This window comes from Pinus tabuliformis, chromosome 8 (assembly GCF_031772625.1).
Source record: "Pinus tabuliformis cultivar Carrire ecotype Pingquan chromosome 8, CPIR1, whole genome shotgun sequence".
In the NCBI taxonomy this organism is placed as follows: Eukaryota; Viridiplantae; Streptophyta; class Pinopsida; order Pinales; family Pinaceae; genus Pinus; species Pinus tabuliformis.
In genome coordinates this window covers 539210599-539229105 of record NC_142294.1, presented here as the reverse complement: position 1 = coordinate 539229105, position 18507 = coordinate 539210599, and the positions used below count along the sequence as shown (strand labels likewise).

The 18507-nt window shown below is 35.6% G+C and overlaps 1 protein-coding gene across 4 annotated transcripts in view; it reads left to right on the top strand.

The window, feature by feature from the left end:
• LOC149236538 (disease resistance protein RPV1-like) overlaps window positions 1–17199 on the top strand; it is a 152155-nt gene extending 134956 nt beyond the window's left edge. Inside the window, exons 1-5 of one of the 4 annotated variants that reach the window (XM_089372422.1) lie at window positions 1416–1843; window positions 1993–2445; window positions 14086–15175; window positions 15291–15584; window positions 15726–17199. In XM_089372422.1, coding sequence (XP_089228548.1) covers window positions 2204–2445; window positions 14086–15175; window positions 15291–15584; window positions 15726–17171 — 3072 coding nt within the window. In that variant the 5' untranslated portion in view covers window positions 1416–1843; window positions 1993–2203 and the 3' untranslated portion in view covers window positions 17172–17199. Of the gene's footprint in view, window positions 1–1414; window positions 2446–13558; window positions 13776–14085; window positions 15176–15290; window positions 15585–15725 lie in introns of those variants that run through there. The other 3 variants (XM_089372421.1, XM_089372423.1, XM_089372424.1) reach the window with 3 other exon arrangements.
• Window positions 17200–18507: the final 1308 nt, after the last annotated feature.

Here is an 18507-nt window from a genome sequence, read left to right as displayed (position 1 = left end):
AATTAGATCTCATAATTCTGATTTTCTACTCAAGGATGTAATTTGTTTTCTTGAAATTAAATAGACATATCATCTCCAACTCGTTGCAAGCTAATGAATGGTGTTGATCAATGTTTTTTTTGCATGAATAATCCCTTTGTTATAGGTTTACGATTGGAATACTTAAAGCTGCTTCTTAATTGGACAAACAAGAGATCGATAACTCTATTTCTTTTAGATATGAATTGAAAACAAAGCAGCAATAGGTCGTGCTCGGTGGTTTGAGAAGAAAGCGTCCAGCACCAAAACAAACCAATAGCAGGTCGACCAGCAGCCATAGAAGAAACACACGGGGACGCTGACGTCGTGGGCATTTGCAGTCATGTAGTGCTTTGCGCTGTGCGCCCCTCTAAATTTCAAATTTGAAATTGAGTGACTACCCCGCGTCTAGAAGATATCACTCAAGATCCCGCCTCATTTGAATGCGGATAAATTCAAATTTCAAATTGATGGATGGACTGCTCCGCGCACACACAATTCCTCTGACATTGGTGGCAGCCCCTATGGTTCAAGGTCAGAACTTGGGAACTGTCCACCACATGCTGTTGTCAAATCTTGCTATGGGTCATGGATGGTGAACCAGCCTCCGTAGGCCCATTAAATGCCCTATGGTAGGCTGGTTAGCTCTTGCCGTCCACCACATGCTCTTGTCAAATCTTACTATGGGTCATGGATGGTGAACCAACCTCAGTAGGCCCATTAAATGCCCTATGGCAGGCTGGTTAGCGCTTGCCCTTTACAACTTGTAACCACTGTGGCATCCAAAAACGTGAAGCTATCATTACATTAATGGAGTGACATGGAAATTACTAAGAAATTCGACTTAATGCTTAGGTCTAATCAATGTGATACATGGGGGCTGGTGGTGGCAGGATTTGAAAATGCACTGACTAAGAAATTGCCTAACAAATTCTGCTAAAGACTTTGTTTAATTAGAATGCATCAATGTTCAGAAATGTATTGACCATGAAATTTCCTAAAATATTTCTATTTAATTCCTTGTGTCTAATCAATGGGGTACCTGGTAGTGACAGGATTTGAAACTGCATTAACTAAGAAATTGCCCAGGAAATTTGCTCAATGCTTTATGTTTAATCACAATGCATCCCTATATGGTTGGTGGCAAGATTCGTACATATCTGGGCGGTGGCATTCTCAAAAATTTATTTAATTATTTAAAATTGGACTAAATGCTTTATATCTAATCAATGCGTCATACCTGGTAGTGGGAAGAATTGAAAATGCATTCGGGAAGAAGTTGCCTAAGAATTTCTGCTAAATGCTTTATGTTTAATCACAATAAGGAGAATTTCTGCTAAATGCTTTATATCTAATCAATGCGTCATACCTGGTAGTGGGAAGAATTTCTGCTAAATGCTTTATGTTTAATCACAACACATCAGTGGTATGCGGTTGGTAAAGTTTTGAAAATAAATGGGGAGAAATTGCCCGGAACTTCTGCTAAATGCTTTACGTCTAATCAATGTGTCACATCCAAGACACGAAAAAGCAGTGACCAGGAAATTGCCAAGGACTCCTCGCTGCCCTGTTCAAACTAATGTATTATTACTTCCTTCCTTCCATCCATTAAACAAAAAAAGGGTATTAATAGTAAGAGAAAAGGCCTCACGACTCAGTTTCTTCAAGAAAACAAGAAGTTCAGAAATCAACCAGATCTCAGTGCTCAATTTTTCAATAGATTGGCTGAATATTGGCCGAATATTGAGAGTGATTAAGGCGCATAATACTGGTTACTCTGAAATAGTGAGACCATACAGGCGAGGAGAACGACAACACTATTGAGGTTAAGTGCGCATTTCCCGGCTCTGCAACTCATCTTCAATCTTTACTTCATTGTTATTCATTTCTATAATATCCCATGGCTTCCTCCTCAACATCCACCTCACATAGCGTCAACAACGACTATAAATTTGATATTTTCATTAATCACAGGGGTCCCGACGTCAAAAAAACCTTTGCCACCGATCTGTACAATTGCCTTTGCAAACATGACTTGAAGGTATTTCTAGATGCGCAGGAATTGCGCGTGGGAGAGAATCTGACCCCTCAAATTGAAAGCGCCATTAGAACATCCTCGGTGAACATAGCAATTTTTTCTCCGAATTATGCATATTCAAAATGGTGCCTTGATGAGCTTGTACTGATGGTGGAGTGTATGTCAAAGAATAAGTCCACCATCATCCCAGTCTTCTACGGTGTCGAACCTGCAGATCTTCGGTGGGCGCAGGGTGGAAAGGGAGTCTACGCTGAAGCCCTATACAAACTTCAAGGGAAAAAAACATTTGATGGTCAGCATCGACACGATTCCAAGATTATTGGAAAATGGAGGAATGCTCTGTCTTCAGTTGCAGAAATAATAGGTTTTGACGGAGAGAAGTATAACAGGTGAGAACACCACCCCTCCATGTACATCTTAGCATTTAATTCGTTGAATTATTAGATAAATCTGCATGGTGAAAGAGACTGACTTATAGCATGTACATCTGCATGTATTATTAGTTTGTATTTCATTTCGAAAAGGGAACGAGAGCGGTGAAGATGATTTCAGTAAAATCTTTGTTCTCTTAGAAAGATAAATAACATATAAACAAATATTTGAAGTACAATAGAGCAAAAGCAGATGAAATTCAGAAAATTGTCAGAGTTATACTGATATGGTAGCGAAAGTATGGTAGGATACTGATACCCTGGAAGGCCAAAATTGCATAGATCAGCTAGTTCAATTAGTTACTAGTATTCTATGCCCTGCTGTGGAACAAAAGCTTTATGAAGGGAGATGCAGTCGGGAGAGTTCGTGATTAAAACTTCCCAGGGTTGCAGATGGCCCATGGTTATATGCAGCTTCATTTATTTCTAAGTAGGGCTAATGACTTAAATTCAATTGTTCATAAATTCTTCTTTCGGTTCATGCCTCCCTTGGTTTTCACAGTGTGCGCATTTTCTTTTTTTAGATTTTTAGCTCTCTGCCTTTTTGGTTGAATGTGACTATCCTGACGTTGGGAAGGTTATAGTTACCGGAATTGTGGGCCTTGGAGGGGTTGGCAAAACCACCCTAGCGAAAGAGTTCTTTAATATTCAGAGATCAAAATACAAGCTATTTTGCATTTTAGAAGATATCAGAGACAATCCTCTAACTACCTTGCAGAAATACCTTCTAAAGGACTTAACCCAGAAGAAGGACGAGGAAATACGCAGCATTAATGAAGGTAAAGGAAAGCTCCAAAGGCTTCTCCCATCTTCTGATTGTCTCATTATTTTAGATGATGTAGATAATATTGAGCAGCTGCAGGTATTACTTTATCCAGCGAAGGATGCCCTTAAAAGCAGCAGCTTAATTTTAGTGACATCTCGCAATAAGGATGTTCTCACAAGCTCAGACATCCAGAATCATCCATATACATTCTGAAAGGCCTCAGTCCACGGCACTCCAAAGAGCTCTTTTGCTCGCATGCATTCGGCCAGCGTCATCCTACTGTGGAATTTGACATAGTGGTTAACAAGTTTTTGGATTCCTGCCTTGGATTACCATTATCTATTAAAGTGCTTGCCTCGCTTCTTTGTGGAAAAAATGATTTAAATCATTGGGAAGCACAATTTAGCAAAATCTCCAACATGCTATTTCCGGCACATCTATTTATAAGCTCCTGTAATCCCTTCACAGCCTTGCTATTGTGCAGCAGCTTCATGCAGGTTTCTAGAAAGGTCGTAAGCATAGAAGGGTCCATTTCCTCATCAGGGTTATCCTTGCTCCCTGAGGTGGAGGCTTCAACGAAGCTCTTCTTTGCTTCCATGAACGTTTCACGTGCGTGCTCCAAATAAAATTCAGCCTCCTTTGGTAGAGCTTTGCGAACCCATGTGTTGTCTTTGGGTTGTTTCCCCTTATCATCGCTCGTTGCAATTCCACTTCGGAGCACTATATTCACATTCAGATCCTCCTCGTGAGGCTCAGCCCTCATCATCTGCAAGTTCTGAGTCGGTTGAGGTGGTAGCACCCCTTTGTCGCGTATCCTTGCTATCAGCGTAGGACAGTCCTTTGTCTCATGATCAAACTGAGTACAATATTTACACGATGGTCACGTTGGGTTAGTGCATTCACGGGCATAATGTCCTGGTCCTCCACAGTTGTAACAGATCAGCTGTCCCCGACCTCTGCTAGGTCCTCCTCTGCCTCGGCCTCGTTCGTGCCCCTAAAATCTTGTTCGCGTCATCCCAGCATTCTGGTCAGGGGCCAAATTTATGCCTAAACCCTATGGGTAGGTGTTTTATCCATCATCAATTCATAAATTCTGCAATTGCGCTCATCATGCCCTACCGACCTGCAGAAGTTGCAGAATAGTTGTTGTGGTGTTTGTACAAACTTCTGCAGCAAATGACAGTTATCCGTCGCATGTTTTCCTACTACCTGATATACAACGCACCACAATGTAGGCCTCGTGCTTGGTCCTGCTTGGGCTTCCAGCCTCAAAGGCATCGGTCCTCCTCCTGCAATATAGTTCGCAAAGACTAGGTAGTGGTCTTTGTCATGCCCCTGACCTTTACATTTCAGGCACCATACCTCTTTGCGCACCTCCGGTCGAACTATTCTGTCTTGCTTCAAACTTTTCATTTCAAGGAAAATATTTTGCAACAGTGCATGGATCTATTGAACCCCCAGATTCGGATCTTGCATCGGTGTTTCATGCAGTCTCATTGCAATCTCCAAGGCCTCTGCCTGAGTCGTAATATTTTGTTGTGATATTGCAACCCTTAAGTGTGGCAGGAGCAAAGCCACGAACCATCTGCAGTGCTGTCCATTTGCTAAGTTCATATTGGCTTCGTGGATTTTGCACTTCAACCTTTGATCCAATTCCCAAGGTGTCTCGCCTAGTTTCATCGTGATTTCCTTGAACCCCACAATCGACTGTGCCTCAGATTTAGGCCTACTGAATTCTTTATTCAATGCGATCTAGATGTCTCCCACTCCAGCGTTTGGGTTATCATTAGAGTACTTGATGTACCAAGTTAGCGCGCGATCCTGCAAAGCACTAACCAATGTTTCCTTCTTCATGAGATCATCTGTGACACCCTGAGCTTCCCATACAACGTTCACGACGAACCAAAACTGATATGGGTTCTCATTTCCCAAGCCTTTAAACAAAGGAAACTTCACTGAATTTTCCATGTTGAACTGCAGTGGAAGTGGTGGTGGTATGGGTGAAGTCGCAGGTGATGGTGGAGAAGATGGAGGTGGCATGGGTGGAGGTTGCAGTCGCAGGAATCCTTGTCTTATTAACTGAATTGCACTTCGCGGAGAAGCCTGCGTTACTCCCTCTTCGTCACCCAATGGAGGTGAAATCAGTGGGCTATACTTAAGACCCTTTCTTCCTTCGTTTCTGTAAGTCTTTCCACTTCGTGTAGCTCTGAACATCAAGGTACCTGCATAACCCATTTTTCGCACAATAACATCTTAATCCAGGTATTCAAAGATTTCAAGTACTTACCTCGCGAACCTTTGAAAAAGCGTCACTCTGCCTCGCTGTAACCAACTGAGGTATCGACCAGGAATTCAGTCACAAATCCTCCTATGATGTGATCGAGCCAATGATCAACAGCATGAGAGATCTTATCCTCAGAGGCTTCTAGTCTTTGTACCAACTACGGGGTCCAGACAATAGGACCGTCAAGTCTCCACCTCCCTTGGTTATCTACTAGCTTCGCGATCCACTCGTATAACTCAACTTGAAAGGAACAGAAAAAGATCTCGTGAATTTTTGTATATAGGTATCTATGCAGCCACTGTTCCTTTGCCAACCATGGATTTCTATTCTCTTGCGTTGCGAATTCGTGGATCTTCTTGTCCAACCAGTCTTCGATCTCTTTCTTATTTGGGTTCTAGTGATACGACATCACACATATCTTATGCAGATTCCGATCCCGGTAACGGAACTATTTGTTGGCTATGTGGGGCTTGACCCAGGTTCAACATTAGTTAGACAAACAAATCCCTACACTACTGGCCCTTTTGGCATCAGCCCGCGGAGCGCAGACCGAAGTCTCACCCGAAGCAGTATGGGGAGATGTTGGAACCAAGTTTTTGCACCCTGAGATGGTCGTGATATCGGGTTATACCCTCTGTTCCTACTTTTGCGCAGGTCACTAAGCTTTAGGGCTATGTCAGTCTAGCCCTTTATTTCGTCCTTCAGTACCCCCACAAAGGTGTACGATTGACCTTCGTGCAACCTTAACATGTAGTCCAGGTACTTTCGTGCTGCTATGACAACGTATTGTACAAGTTCCCAAGTTATCTTATGTGTTTTACTTATCTTACTAAACAGTCACAGTTAGCGCCGCGTAAACTGATATTCTTACTTGCATTCAATTAACTAATATAATCACATACATTCGCGCATCACATAAACATTGAAAATGAAACCCAAAACGCAATATAACCAGATGCATTAACAGGAAATAAATACAAAAAATTTGCAGAATACTTCTCTTTATTGATATCTTCAGATTATTACAGATTCTATCTGCCTTGCGCACACAGCTGTAGGGGTCCACACACTCAGTTGCAGACTTCCACCCTAACCCTCTGTGCACTTAGCTACAGAGCCTCTACCTACGCTAAGTCCTGAACACTTAGACTTCTCTACCAGGACTCTTCACTTCATTCTTGAAACTACAACTAAAGTACTTAGAACGAACTTACTTAGCTCCTTTTTATACCATCCCATGGTCCGCGGGCCATGGGTGGATCTTTACAACCGACTTTACACTTTACAACATAAGAGCAGACAACCCTTATGACTCTTGACACCTTTGTGCTCCGCGACCGCAAAATGCGGAGACTTTACAACTTTATTACACAATTGACCCAAAACATGAGATTTTAGACCCAAAACTGTCCTTGGGGGGTCCCGTTCCCAACAACATTATATACATTTATAGTACATGGTGTGACCCTTGGATTCATATTCCAAGCGGTCTCTTGGATTCCCTTTGGCCGTTCAACTTCCACACAACCCTTAGAGAATTAGGTGTCCAATAACAACAAAAATCAACATTGATGCATAAAAAACAATGCCTAGAACATTGAATGATTTCAATACATAATAAAACAAATGGATAGAAACAAGAAATAATGGGTTGATAATACAACAAAAATTAGCATTTCTGCATAAAAAAAAAGCCTAGAACATGGAATGATTTCAAGACAAAAACAAATGGGTAGAAAGAAGCTATAACACTAACAAGTAAAAAATAACATTGAAAAACTACACGATCAATCACATTTAAAATTCAATTAAGTTCAAGGGATGAAACAATGTCCATATAAAAGTTCTAAGTTAAAATATAATAATTTAAGATAACACATGTAAAAATCTTATAAGAAGTATAAGAGTTGTGCTTTATCCAAATTATTTTAATTGATGCCAACTTCATACATGGGCTCTCTTTTTTTCTTCGATTGTATAATAATATCCATTTCACAATCAAGATGACTTGATGACTTAGTTCTCCTTTTTGAAGATCATGAAGACTCTTAAAGGGAATAACAACTTCAACTTGTGTTTACACTGAAATAACTCTATTTGACATCCATACCACCAAGCAAACCATCTAGAAGTTCTTGTAGCATCATCTATGTAACTTTTTCCAGTACTAGTTTAAGTGGTTGTTGCGACATTCTCTTATTTCATAGAACTATGCAACAATCTAATTGGGTCGAGTTGATTTTATGTGTATTTTGTTTTTTTTAGGGTGTCACTTTATCTAGCTCAACTCACATTTATCGACAAATGTTTCTACCCTAACAAGGGTCTCAACTTTTCTTTAAATTTTTAGAGTGAGTAGTGTTGTTCCTCCTTAATGCGACATCTTTGGTTTACATACCAAACAACAACTTTTCCTGCATTATCGTCAATCCTCCTCAATCTCAACATTTGCTCCAATTTAGGTTGCATTTTTTATGTGGTGTCTTTGACTTATGCTAGTAATATTTCATTCATGTTAGATTTTATGGCTTGGACATTGAACCAACTAGCTTGCAACAACATCATTGATTATATTTTTACAAAGTCATACCAAGAAACATCCATTCTCACTTGTAATTTCATGAATATAATAGATGATCCATCAATTTCCTTCCATTTGATCATGTTTGAAAACCTCTATAACTCCTAAACATACTCCACATACAATGCATTCAATTCTTCATACTAATACAATCATTTCCTTGTAAAATTTCAATGCATCATTTCTTTATACAAATCTACCTCTTTAATTAATTTTTAAGAAAATTAATTACATTACCACTGCATTGTCAAAATATAAAACGAAATTAATAAATTACTTTATAACTACAATGTCAATTTTCTCCAAACTTGTTAGTCATCTCATTTACAAAAGGTTAATGCCCAAACCTATATATGAAACACCACCATAAATTTCAATTGTAACATACATCAAAGGCATCATAATTGTAATGTACATGAAAACATATATGAAGTTTATCTTCGAAAATTGGGTGAAAAACATAGATGATGTTTATTTTCGAAAAGTGGGTGATTAAAATACTAGCTTGATATACAGGAAAGGACTTGGAAATGAAGTTGTTTTTAGTGTGACTTTTTGGACTTTCTAGTGTTGGAATCTGGCGGAAAGTTTTGAGGTGAAATCTTGATTTGTGTTATTTAAACTGGTTTTTTGATTGTATATATGGATTCAGCACCCTAAAAAACCCATAGGGCACTTAGATTGTGTAGTTGTTACCCATCAAACTTGTGATTTTTTTATTTGTGTTATTTAAAATGGTTTTTTTACTATATATATGGATTCAACACCCTAAAAAACCTTTAGGACACTTAGATTGTGTAGTTGTTACCCATCAAGCTTGTGATTTCAATAAATTCGTGCCGGATTTTAAAGAAATTAGACCGGAAAAGACTAGTAGAAAAGCTTCCAAAAAGTCTCACCAAAGGCAATTGGTTTGGGAACCACTTTGGCTTTAAATAGGAATAAAGGTTCTCTTGGTTAATTGAGAATATAAGTTTAAGCTTTATTGGTAAAGTCGTTAAGTTTATTGTATGAGTTAGTTTTTAAAATATAGTTTAATTTAAAAAAAAATGTACTTTTTTAATAATTTAAAATGTGTGTTTTTTTTTTAAATCATATATATATATATATAATTTTATTTTAAAATAAAATTATTTATTTAACAAATTATTTAAATTGATTATAATTTTAAATTATTATTATTATGTAATATATCTAGAAGCACATTTCAACTCAGTATAGATTAGATGTTGTAATATCGTCTTGTAAATATTTTGACTTGGTCAAATTGTAGACAAATAAAAATAAAATAAAATAATAAAAAACTCAAATCAATGCATAATTAGAAGTATACAAATAAAAAAATAAAATTAATAATTATAATTTTAACACATAAAATTTATAATATTAAATTAAACTATTGAATTCTCTGAAAATTTATGGTTTTTCCCATAGTACTCTTCTTTAATGTAGCCTATTTAAAAGCATAAAAGTCCAACAAGTTTTCCAATAAAAATAATTAGTGCCTTTAAAATTCCTCAAAATACGACGATTTTTTTTTTTTAAATCCTATATATAATTTCATTTACCTTATGAAATTATTATAAAATTTTATAATTTTGAAATGATATTGTTTATCTATTTTTTTCTACACTATTATATTTGTTGTTTATTATATCAATAAGATCTCCTAAACTAGATTATTCAAACATAAAGCTCAAAAATCATCCAAAAAACAATGAGGAAATCAAATTATTTTATACTACAAATTTTCTTTAAATATTTTGTGAGACAAACTTGATCTATGTAAATGGAAACCTCTTCAAACTCAAGAAAAAAGCCATGCGCCATGTTAACCCAGTTTCCTATAACTCTTACCAAATTCTTTCCATTAACATTGCCTGATATTATTTTACAAGCTGCCCTCTACCAACATTTGCATTGTAAGGTGAGAAGCATTAATCACGATTTGTTGAACCAAAATTTGGTAAAATAAATTAAATTGTTTTAGATTTGGGATAAATTTTTAAAGTAATGATGTTAAGTGTTTCACAGTTTAATATGGATTAGATATTGTAGTGATTTTAAATGGATAAATTTTTAAAGTAATGATGTTAAGTGTTTCACAGTTTTCAAAATAAAGTTTGATTATGGATCAAGACTTTCGCATATCTAGTAGTGTGAATATTCCTCCTATGAGTACTATCATTATCACAGTTTATACATAAAACAAATAATATAGGCTAAAAGGTCTTATTTTTTTGTATAAACACTTCACATAAAAGATGCATTGAATCTTACCATCCATATGCAGTTTTTTCAGATAAGGGTGGAAAAAATTATTTTTATCAATTTTTGTAGTAATATTATTTATATAGTTTTTTCTGAAATTTCTAAAATAAAGAAAAATGTATTAAGAAGAAGCATGCTAGCTCAAAGTACATGAACTCAAAACTTTTTCTTGAAATAGGCTTAAAGGTGTATATGCATAATGTAATTTTGAATCGTTTTATAAATGAATGAAAATTAGGGTTTTAAGAAGAAGAAAAAAAGAAAAATTAAAAGAAGCTAAAAATATTAATAAAAAACAAGAACTAAATTTAATTTGTTATATTTGTTTTTATTAATAAAGTTACTTTTTTTTAATAAATAAATAAATAATCTAATCATAATATGCATATTAGATTGAAAAAAATTTAAATAATAATTTTCAAAACTTTATTTTAGATTTAATTAAATTTTTTTAGCAAAATTGATTTTGTATGACTAAGAGACCCAAGACAAGTATTTAGTTGGAGTGAGAGGTTGCCTCTTTGGGACCACTAGTTTGTTATATTTGTTTTTATTAATAAAGTTACTTTTTTTTTAATAAATAAATAAATAATCTAATCATAATATGCATATTAGATTGAAAAAAATTTAAATAATAATTTTCAAAACTTTATTTTAGATTTAATTAAATTTTTTTAGCAAAATTGATTTTGTATGACTAAGAGGCCCAAGACAAGTATTTAGTTGGAGTGAGAGGTTGCCTCTTTAGGGACCACTAGCTTGTCATTCAAAATGAATTTAAAATTATAAATAATAATAACTGGGTAGATCCATCTTAACTTTTGATCTACTAAATGCTAAGAATGATCAAATCTATTAAAATATAAATATCTTTTAAAATGAAAAAAGATTTGATTTAGATTTGATTCCTCTTTATATTTACAAATTTAAAATTAACATTGATGTGAACTGATAACTAAAAGTATAATAACAATTTTAAAAATATCATTAAAATTCTATTTGCTAAATTTTGGCATCGTAATATCCCATGACTTTGTGAACATAAAATACATGGCTTTTGTGAACATTGATGTCCAAATAGCACAAATACATGATGGCAAGATACGTCAAATCGGTGTGACTGTCTTCTTTTTCCAGGAAAATGAAACCACTTTCTTTACAACTTGTGACCATTGTGGCATCCAAGAAATTGACTCAGAAATTGCCCGGGAAATTCGCTAAATGCTTTATGTTTAATAACAATGCATCCATATATGGTTGGTGGCAAGCTTCGTAGATATCTGGGCGGTGGCATTATTAAAAAACTATTTAATTATTTAAAAATTACCCACAACTTGGACTAAATGCTTTATATCTAATCAATGCGTCATACCTGGTAGTGGGAGGAATTGAAAATGCATTCAGGAAGAAGTTGCCTAAGAATTTCAGCTAAATGCTTTAGGTTTAATCAGCATTAATGACCATTTGTTGAATCAAAATTTGGTAAAAGAAAATTGTTTTAGTTTTGCGATAAATTTTTAAGGTAATTATGTTGAGTTAATTTACTATTATCTTTCTATGTGACTCTAAGTCCTCACTGAGTCAATTTTAACATAAATATTTAACTCCGTGCCATTTATTTTAGATTTATTACCAATTTTGTTTAAAGTTTTGTTTTTATGGAAATTAGCATGTTTTTTTTATATAAATTGAAGATGGAAGGTGGTTAATCTAAGGAATTAACTATCCAAAGATAAATTTGCAAATCTTAGTAATAGCATCTTAATAAGGAATACTAAACCAAAAGCGAAAGACTCCTAAGTTCAGTATAATTAAAAATAATTTTTGAAAAAACAATTTTGAAATGGAAAAATTTGGTGTTTGGAATGGATTGACAAGTAATCCCAAAATTAATCCTAAGTTTACTATAATTAAAAATAATTTAAAAAAAAACAATTTTGAAATGGAAAAATTTGGTATTTGGAATGGATAGACAAGTAATCCCACTAGTGTTGTATGTCCCACTCAATATATCAATTTCACTTTTCCCACCCTCTTTTACAAGACATTTCATAAATTCTACTGGAATTTGCATTTACTGAAGAATTTTGCTCAGCTTTCAGTTTCAGTTTCCCCACCATATTTAATCCGGCATTTCATAAATTCTACGACAGTTTGTATTTAGTGAAGAATTTGCTCAGGTTTCAATTGCAGTTTCTACACCGTCTTTAACACAGCAATTTATGAGAATTTGTCTCAATGGAAGAATTTGCTCAGTATTCTTCATTTCTACGCAGCGGTCAATATGGCCATTTCTCTTTCCCATTTTCGAGATCAGCCTGCCTTTCATAGATTATAAACAGGACTATGCAAGATAGCTACTGTGAGAATTTGTTTTTTAAATTAGTAAAATTTTTGTTGAATTTAAACTTTTGTGATTTATAAAGTTTTTAAGAAAAATTTTCGTATTTTCTGCATATTACAGAACTGACTTAACATTCCAAGAAATCCACTTCTCTTTCCTTATTGTCTTTCAATTCTGTTAGTTTTTCGGCATCTTGTGAAGATCTCAACACGGCGACTTCCCTTTCATATCGTCTTTCAATTCTGTTAGTTTTTCGGCATCTTGTGAAGATCTCAACATGGCACATCCCTTTCCTTATTCCCTTTCAATTCTGTTAGTTATTTGGCATCTCTTGAATTCTTCACAACACTCCATGTGACCACTGCTGTAAGAATTTGTCTTTATCTGAGAATTTCTCTCTGCTTTCTCCATCTCTATGACGTTTCTTTATTGTCTTTCACTTTTTCAGATCACTGGGCATCCCATGAATTCTATATATGGTTGGTGGCAAGCTTCGTAGATATCTGGGCGGTGGCATTATTAAAAAACTATTTAATTATTTAAAAATTACCCACAACTTGGACTAAATGCTTTATATCTAATCAATGCGTCATACCTGGTAGTGTGAAGAATTGAAAATGCATTCAGGAAGAAGTTGCCTAAGAATTTCTGCTAAATGCTTTATGTTTAATCAGTATATGTGGTTTGTAAAGATTTGAAAATAAATGAGAAATTGCCCGGAACTTCTGCTAAATGCTTTACGTTTGATCAATGCGTCACATCCCAGACTCGAAAAAGCAGTGGCCAGGAAATTGCCAAGGACTCCTGGCTGCCCCCGTTCAGACTAATGTACTATTACTTCCTTCCTTCTATCCATTCAACCAAAAAAGGTATTAATAGTAAGAGAAAAGGCCTCACGACTCAGTTTCTTCAAGAAAATAAGAAGTTCAGAATTCAACCAGATCTCAGTGCTGAATTTTTCAATAGATTGGCTGAATATTGAGGGTGATAAAGGCGCATAATACTGGTTTATAAAGGCGAGGAGGACGACAACAATATTGAGGTTAAGTGCGCATTTCCCGGCTCTGCAACGTACTTTCAATCTTTACTTCTTTGTTATTCATTTCTATATCGCATGGCTTCCTCCTCAACATCCACCTCCACCTCACATAGCGTCAACAACAAAAATTAAATTCATACAAAAATTAAATTCATAAAAATTTCATAGTTAAATGTGATTAAAACTTCCGATGCATGTATATAGGCAGCTTTATTTGTTTCTAATTATGATTAATGATAAAGATGAAACCAAATTCATAGCGAGTGTCTGATGTTCAACCACTGTTCATGTTTGGTTTCTTTCATTGTTTTAGTATGGAGCAGCTCCGAGAAGACGTCGTGGAAGGAGTGCTGAAAAATGTGAAAAGAAGACTGTATGTGTCAGAATATCCAAAAGGCTTGGAGGGAAAAGTAAAAGATTTTGAAACCACAATGTCATTGCAGCAGGAAGATGGGAAGGTTAGAGTTATAGGAATTGTGGGCATTGGAGGGGTTGGCAAAACCACCCTAGCAAAAGAGTTCTTTAACAATCAGAGATCAAAATACAAGCGACTTTGCATTTTAGAGGATATCAGAGACAATCCTTTAACTACCTTGCAGAAATACCTTCTAAAGGACTTAACCCAGAAGGACGAGGAAATACGCTGCATCAATGAAGGTAAAGGAAAGCTCCTAAGGCTTCTCCCATCTTCTGATTGTCTCATTATTTTAGATGATGTAGATAATATTGAGCAGCTGGAGGCATTACTTTATCCAGCGAAGGATGCCCTTAAAAGCAGTAGCTTAATTTTAGTGACATCCCGCAATAAGGATGTTCTCATAAGATCACAGATTCCAGACACGTCGATGTACATGCTACAAGGTCTCGATCCAGAGGATTCCCGACAGCTCTTTTGCTGGTATGCATTTGGCAAGCCTCATCCTGCTGTCGGATTTGAGGAGGAGGTTGAAAAGTTTTTGGGTGCCTGCCTTGGATTGCCGTTATCTATTAAAGTATTTGGGTCGCTTCTCTGTGGAATAAATGATTTAAATCATTGGAAAGCACAATTTCGCAAAATCTCCAACATGCTTCCTGATGATATACAAGGCAGGCTAAGAATTAGCTACGACGGTCTTGATGAGGAGGAGAAAAATATATTCTTAGACATTGCCTGCTTCTTCAGAGGAGAAAAAAGAGATAGAGTCATTAGAATATTGAATAGAACCGGCTGGGAAGGAACGCTGGGCCTTTGGAAGCTGGAAAACAGATGTTTGGTTCAAGTGGACAGTAAAAACCGTCTGAGAATGCATGACCATGTCAGAGACATGGGCAGATATCTGGCGGAGAAGGAACCTCCTGATGGTGAGCTTCGGCTTTGGAACCCAACTGCCAACCTTTTTCATAAGCTTTCCGGCCAATTACCTGTAAGTATTTTGAAGTGTTTTCGACAGATTTCCAATTAGCGTCCTGTTAGTTTTGAATTCTTAAAACTTTGCAAGAATGCATCTTGTTTGTAACAGCTCTGAGTGAACAATTCAGGTGCGTGGAATTAGCCTGGTAAATGGAAATGAGGTTGAACAATCTTTCGAAAACCTTGCGGAGCCTGCTCGCACTCGTTTATTGAGTAATATGAGCAGGTTGCAGTTGCTTAAGGCTGAAGGTTATTTTCCTAAATGCCTATTGAATGTTTGCCACCATTTACCAAACCTAATATATTTAGAGTGGCTGAGCTGTCCCGAGTCCTCCTTCCCTTCCTGGATTCCAACCAAGAATTTAAGAGTTTTACATATAAAGGGAAAATCTTTGAAAACACTCTGGCAACACGAATATCAGGTATTCTTCTTAAATTTCTATTTCTTGTTTTTTCTTCAAATTGTAAATATTTACTGCATTTAAGAATTGTCTTCCTCTAACACACTGCCTGTGACATTTACAGTCTTAGACGTACTTTAATAATGTATGTAAACAATGCAGGCACCTCTGCAGCTGAGGGAATTGTGTATTCGCGCTCCCCTTTTAAATGTTCCAGATTTCATTGGGAACCTGCAGCACCTCGAAATATTTGTACTGTCCCACAGTCGTCATCTTGAAAGTTTGCCAGATTCGGTTGGGAACCTAGCACGCCTCCAACATCTCCACTTGTTGGAGTGCTCCCATCTGCAGACGCTTCCTGACTCGGTTGGGAACCTAGCAAGCCTCCAACATCTCAACTTGTGTAACTGCTACGCTCTGCAGAGGCTTCCGGACTCGGTTGGGAACCTAGCAAGCCTCCAACATCTCAAGTTGACCTACTGTTTTGATCTGCAGAAGCTTCCGGACTCGGTTGGGAACCTAGCAGGCCTCCAACATCTCAACTTGGCGGACAGCACCGCTCTGCAGACGCTTCCGGACTCGGTTGGGAACCTAGCAGGCCTCCAACATCTGGACTTGAGCAGGTGCTCCGCTCTGCAGACGCTTCCAGACTCAGTTGGGAACCTAGCAGGCCTCCAACATCTGGACTTGAGCAGGTGCTCCGCTCTGCAGACGCTTCCGGACTCGGTTGGGAACCTAGCAGGTCTCCAACATCTCTACTTGTATGAGTGCTCCTATCTGCAGACGCTTCCGGACTCGGTTGGGAACCTAGCAGCCCTCCAGCATCTCGACTTGTGGGAGTGTTCCTATCTGCAGACGCTTCCGGACTCGGTTGGGAACCTAGCAGGCCTCCAACATCTGGACTTGAGGGACTGCTCCGCTCTGCAGACGCTTCCGGACTCGGTTGGGAACCTAGCAGGCCTCCAACATCTGGATTTGAGAAGGTGCTCCGCTCTGCAGACTCTTCCGGACTCTGTTGGTAACCTAGCAGGCCTCCAACATCTGGACTTGAGGGAGTGCTCCGCTCTGCAGACACTTCCGGACTCGGTTGGGAACCTAGCAGGCCTCCAACATCTGGACTTAAGCTACTCCTCCGCTCTGCAGACGCTTCCGGACTGGGTTGGGAACCTAGCAGGCCTCCAACATCTGGACTTAAGCTACTGCTCCGCTCTGCAGACGCTTCCAGACTCGGTTGGGAACCTAGCAGGCCTCCAACATCTGGATTTGGGAGGGTGTTACACTCTGCAGACGCTTCCGGACTCGGTTGGGAACCTAGCAGGCCTCCAACATCTGGACTTAACCTACTGCTCCGCTCTGCAGAGGCTCCCAGACTCAGTCGGGAAGTTGAGAAGCCTCCGAAGTCTTCAGTTGGCCGGTTGTTCCAATTTAGAGATGGTGCCCAATGTTGAGCATTTAGGTTCGTTGGAGTATCTTAATGTGTCTCAATGTTCCAAACTGCAATGGGATGCGGGAATAGTAGAGCAGCTGCGCCAACGCCTGGGAGAAGGCTTTCTGATTAAAGATGACTCTCGAAAGAGAATTATGTATTTGGAGAACTATCTTTTTTAAAAGGTTTTAAGATATGAAGTGATATTATAAAATTTCTTTGAATGAGCTTTATATGTAAATTGATTTAACACAAATTATTGAGATTTTTACATTAAATTTATGTAAATTCATTTTAATAAAAACTTATGTTAAAATTTATTAGAGATTATTAAAAATAAATAAGAAAAAATTAAATAACTTTTAATTCTTTGGAAGTGTTTAAAATATTTTTTTATATGTTTGATTTTTTTTTTATTTTTTTTTTCTGAATAAAATTTAATTATTATTTTATAAATAAATTTTATTTAAAAAATTTACATAAAATTTATTAAAAATTATATATTTACTAAAATAATTTAGAAACAAAAACTATTTAAAAAATTATATAAAAGCCATGAAATTCTATTAGATTAAAATATTTAAAAAACATAATAATCTAAAATTCCCGATCTTTAAATTGTTAATTAGACTTGTTAAAATATTATATAAAAATAATAAAAAATTTTATTATATTAAAATATTAAAAAACTTAATAATTTGAAATTCCCAATCTTTAGAATTCTTAATTATACATTTACTAAAATATTATATAAAGTAATAAAATTTTATTATATTAAAATATTAAAAAAAAACTTAATAATGGGATATTCTCAAAATTATATTATATAGAAGTAATAAAATTTTATTATATTAAAATATTAAAAAAACTTAATAATGGGAAATTCTAAAAATTCTTATCATATTCGAAGTGCTTATCATTTAAAATTTTAAACTTTAATATGTACATTTTTCAATATAAAAAAAATAAAAAAGCAATTTTTAGGCTTCAATATGTTTTCATAAAATGTGTTTTATTTAAAAATTAATTTATTATCATTTTGCAAATATAAAAGTCTATAATTGAAAGCCATATATATATCTATAAATAAAGTTTCTTATATATAAAATTATATATTTATTATTGGCATTAAATACGTTTTCCAAATATATATATATATATATTTATATATAATTTTTTAAAAGTATAAATATTTTATATATCTATCTATCTATCTATCTATATATATATATATTTATCATAATTAAATACATTTTTCAAATAAATATATTATTGTTTGATTTTTTATTTTATTTGATTGATTCAATTCATTAGTAATTTTTATTTTTATTTTATTTTATTTATTTTTTATATAATTTTTTTCTTTTTTTTTTAACTTTATATTCTATATATATTTATAAATAACCTCTCTAACTTACATAAATCAATATACTTCTAAGCATTTACAACCTTCATTAAAGCATCTACATACAAATAATCCTTTAACCAACTAAATAATAATATTGCTATAAAGTAACC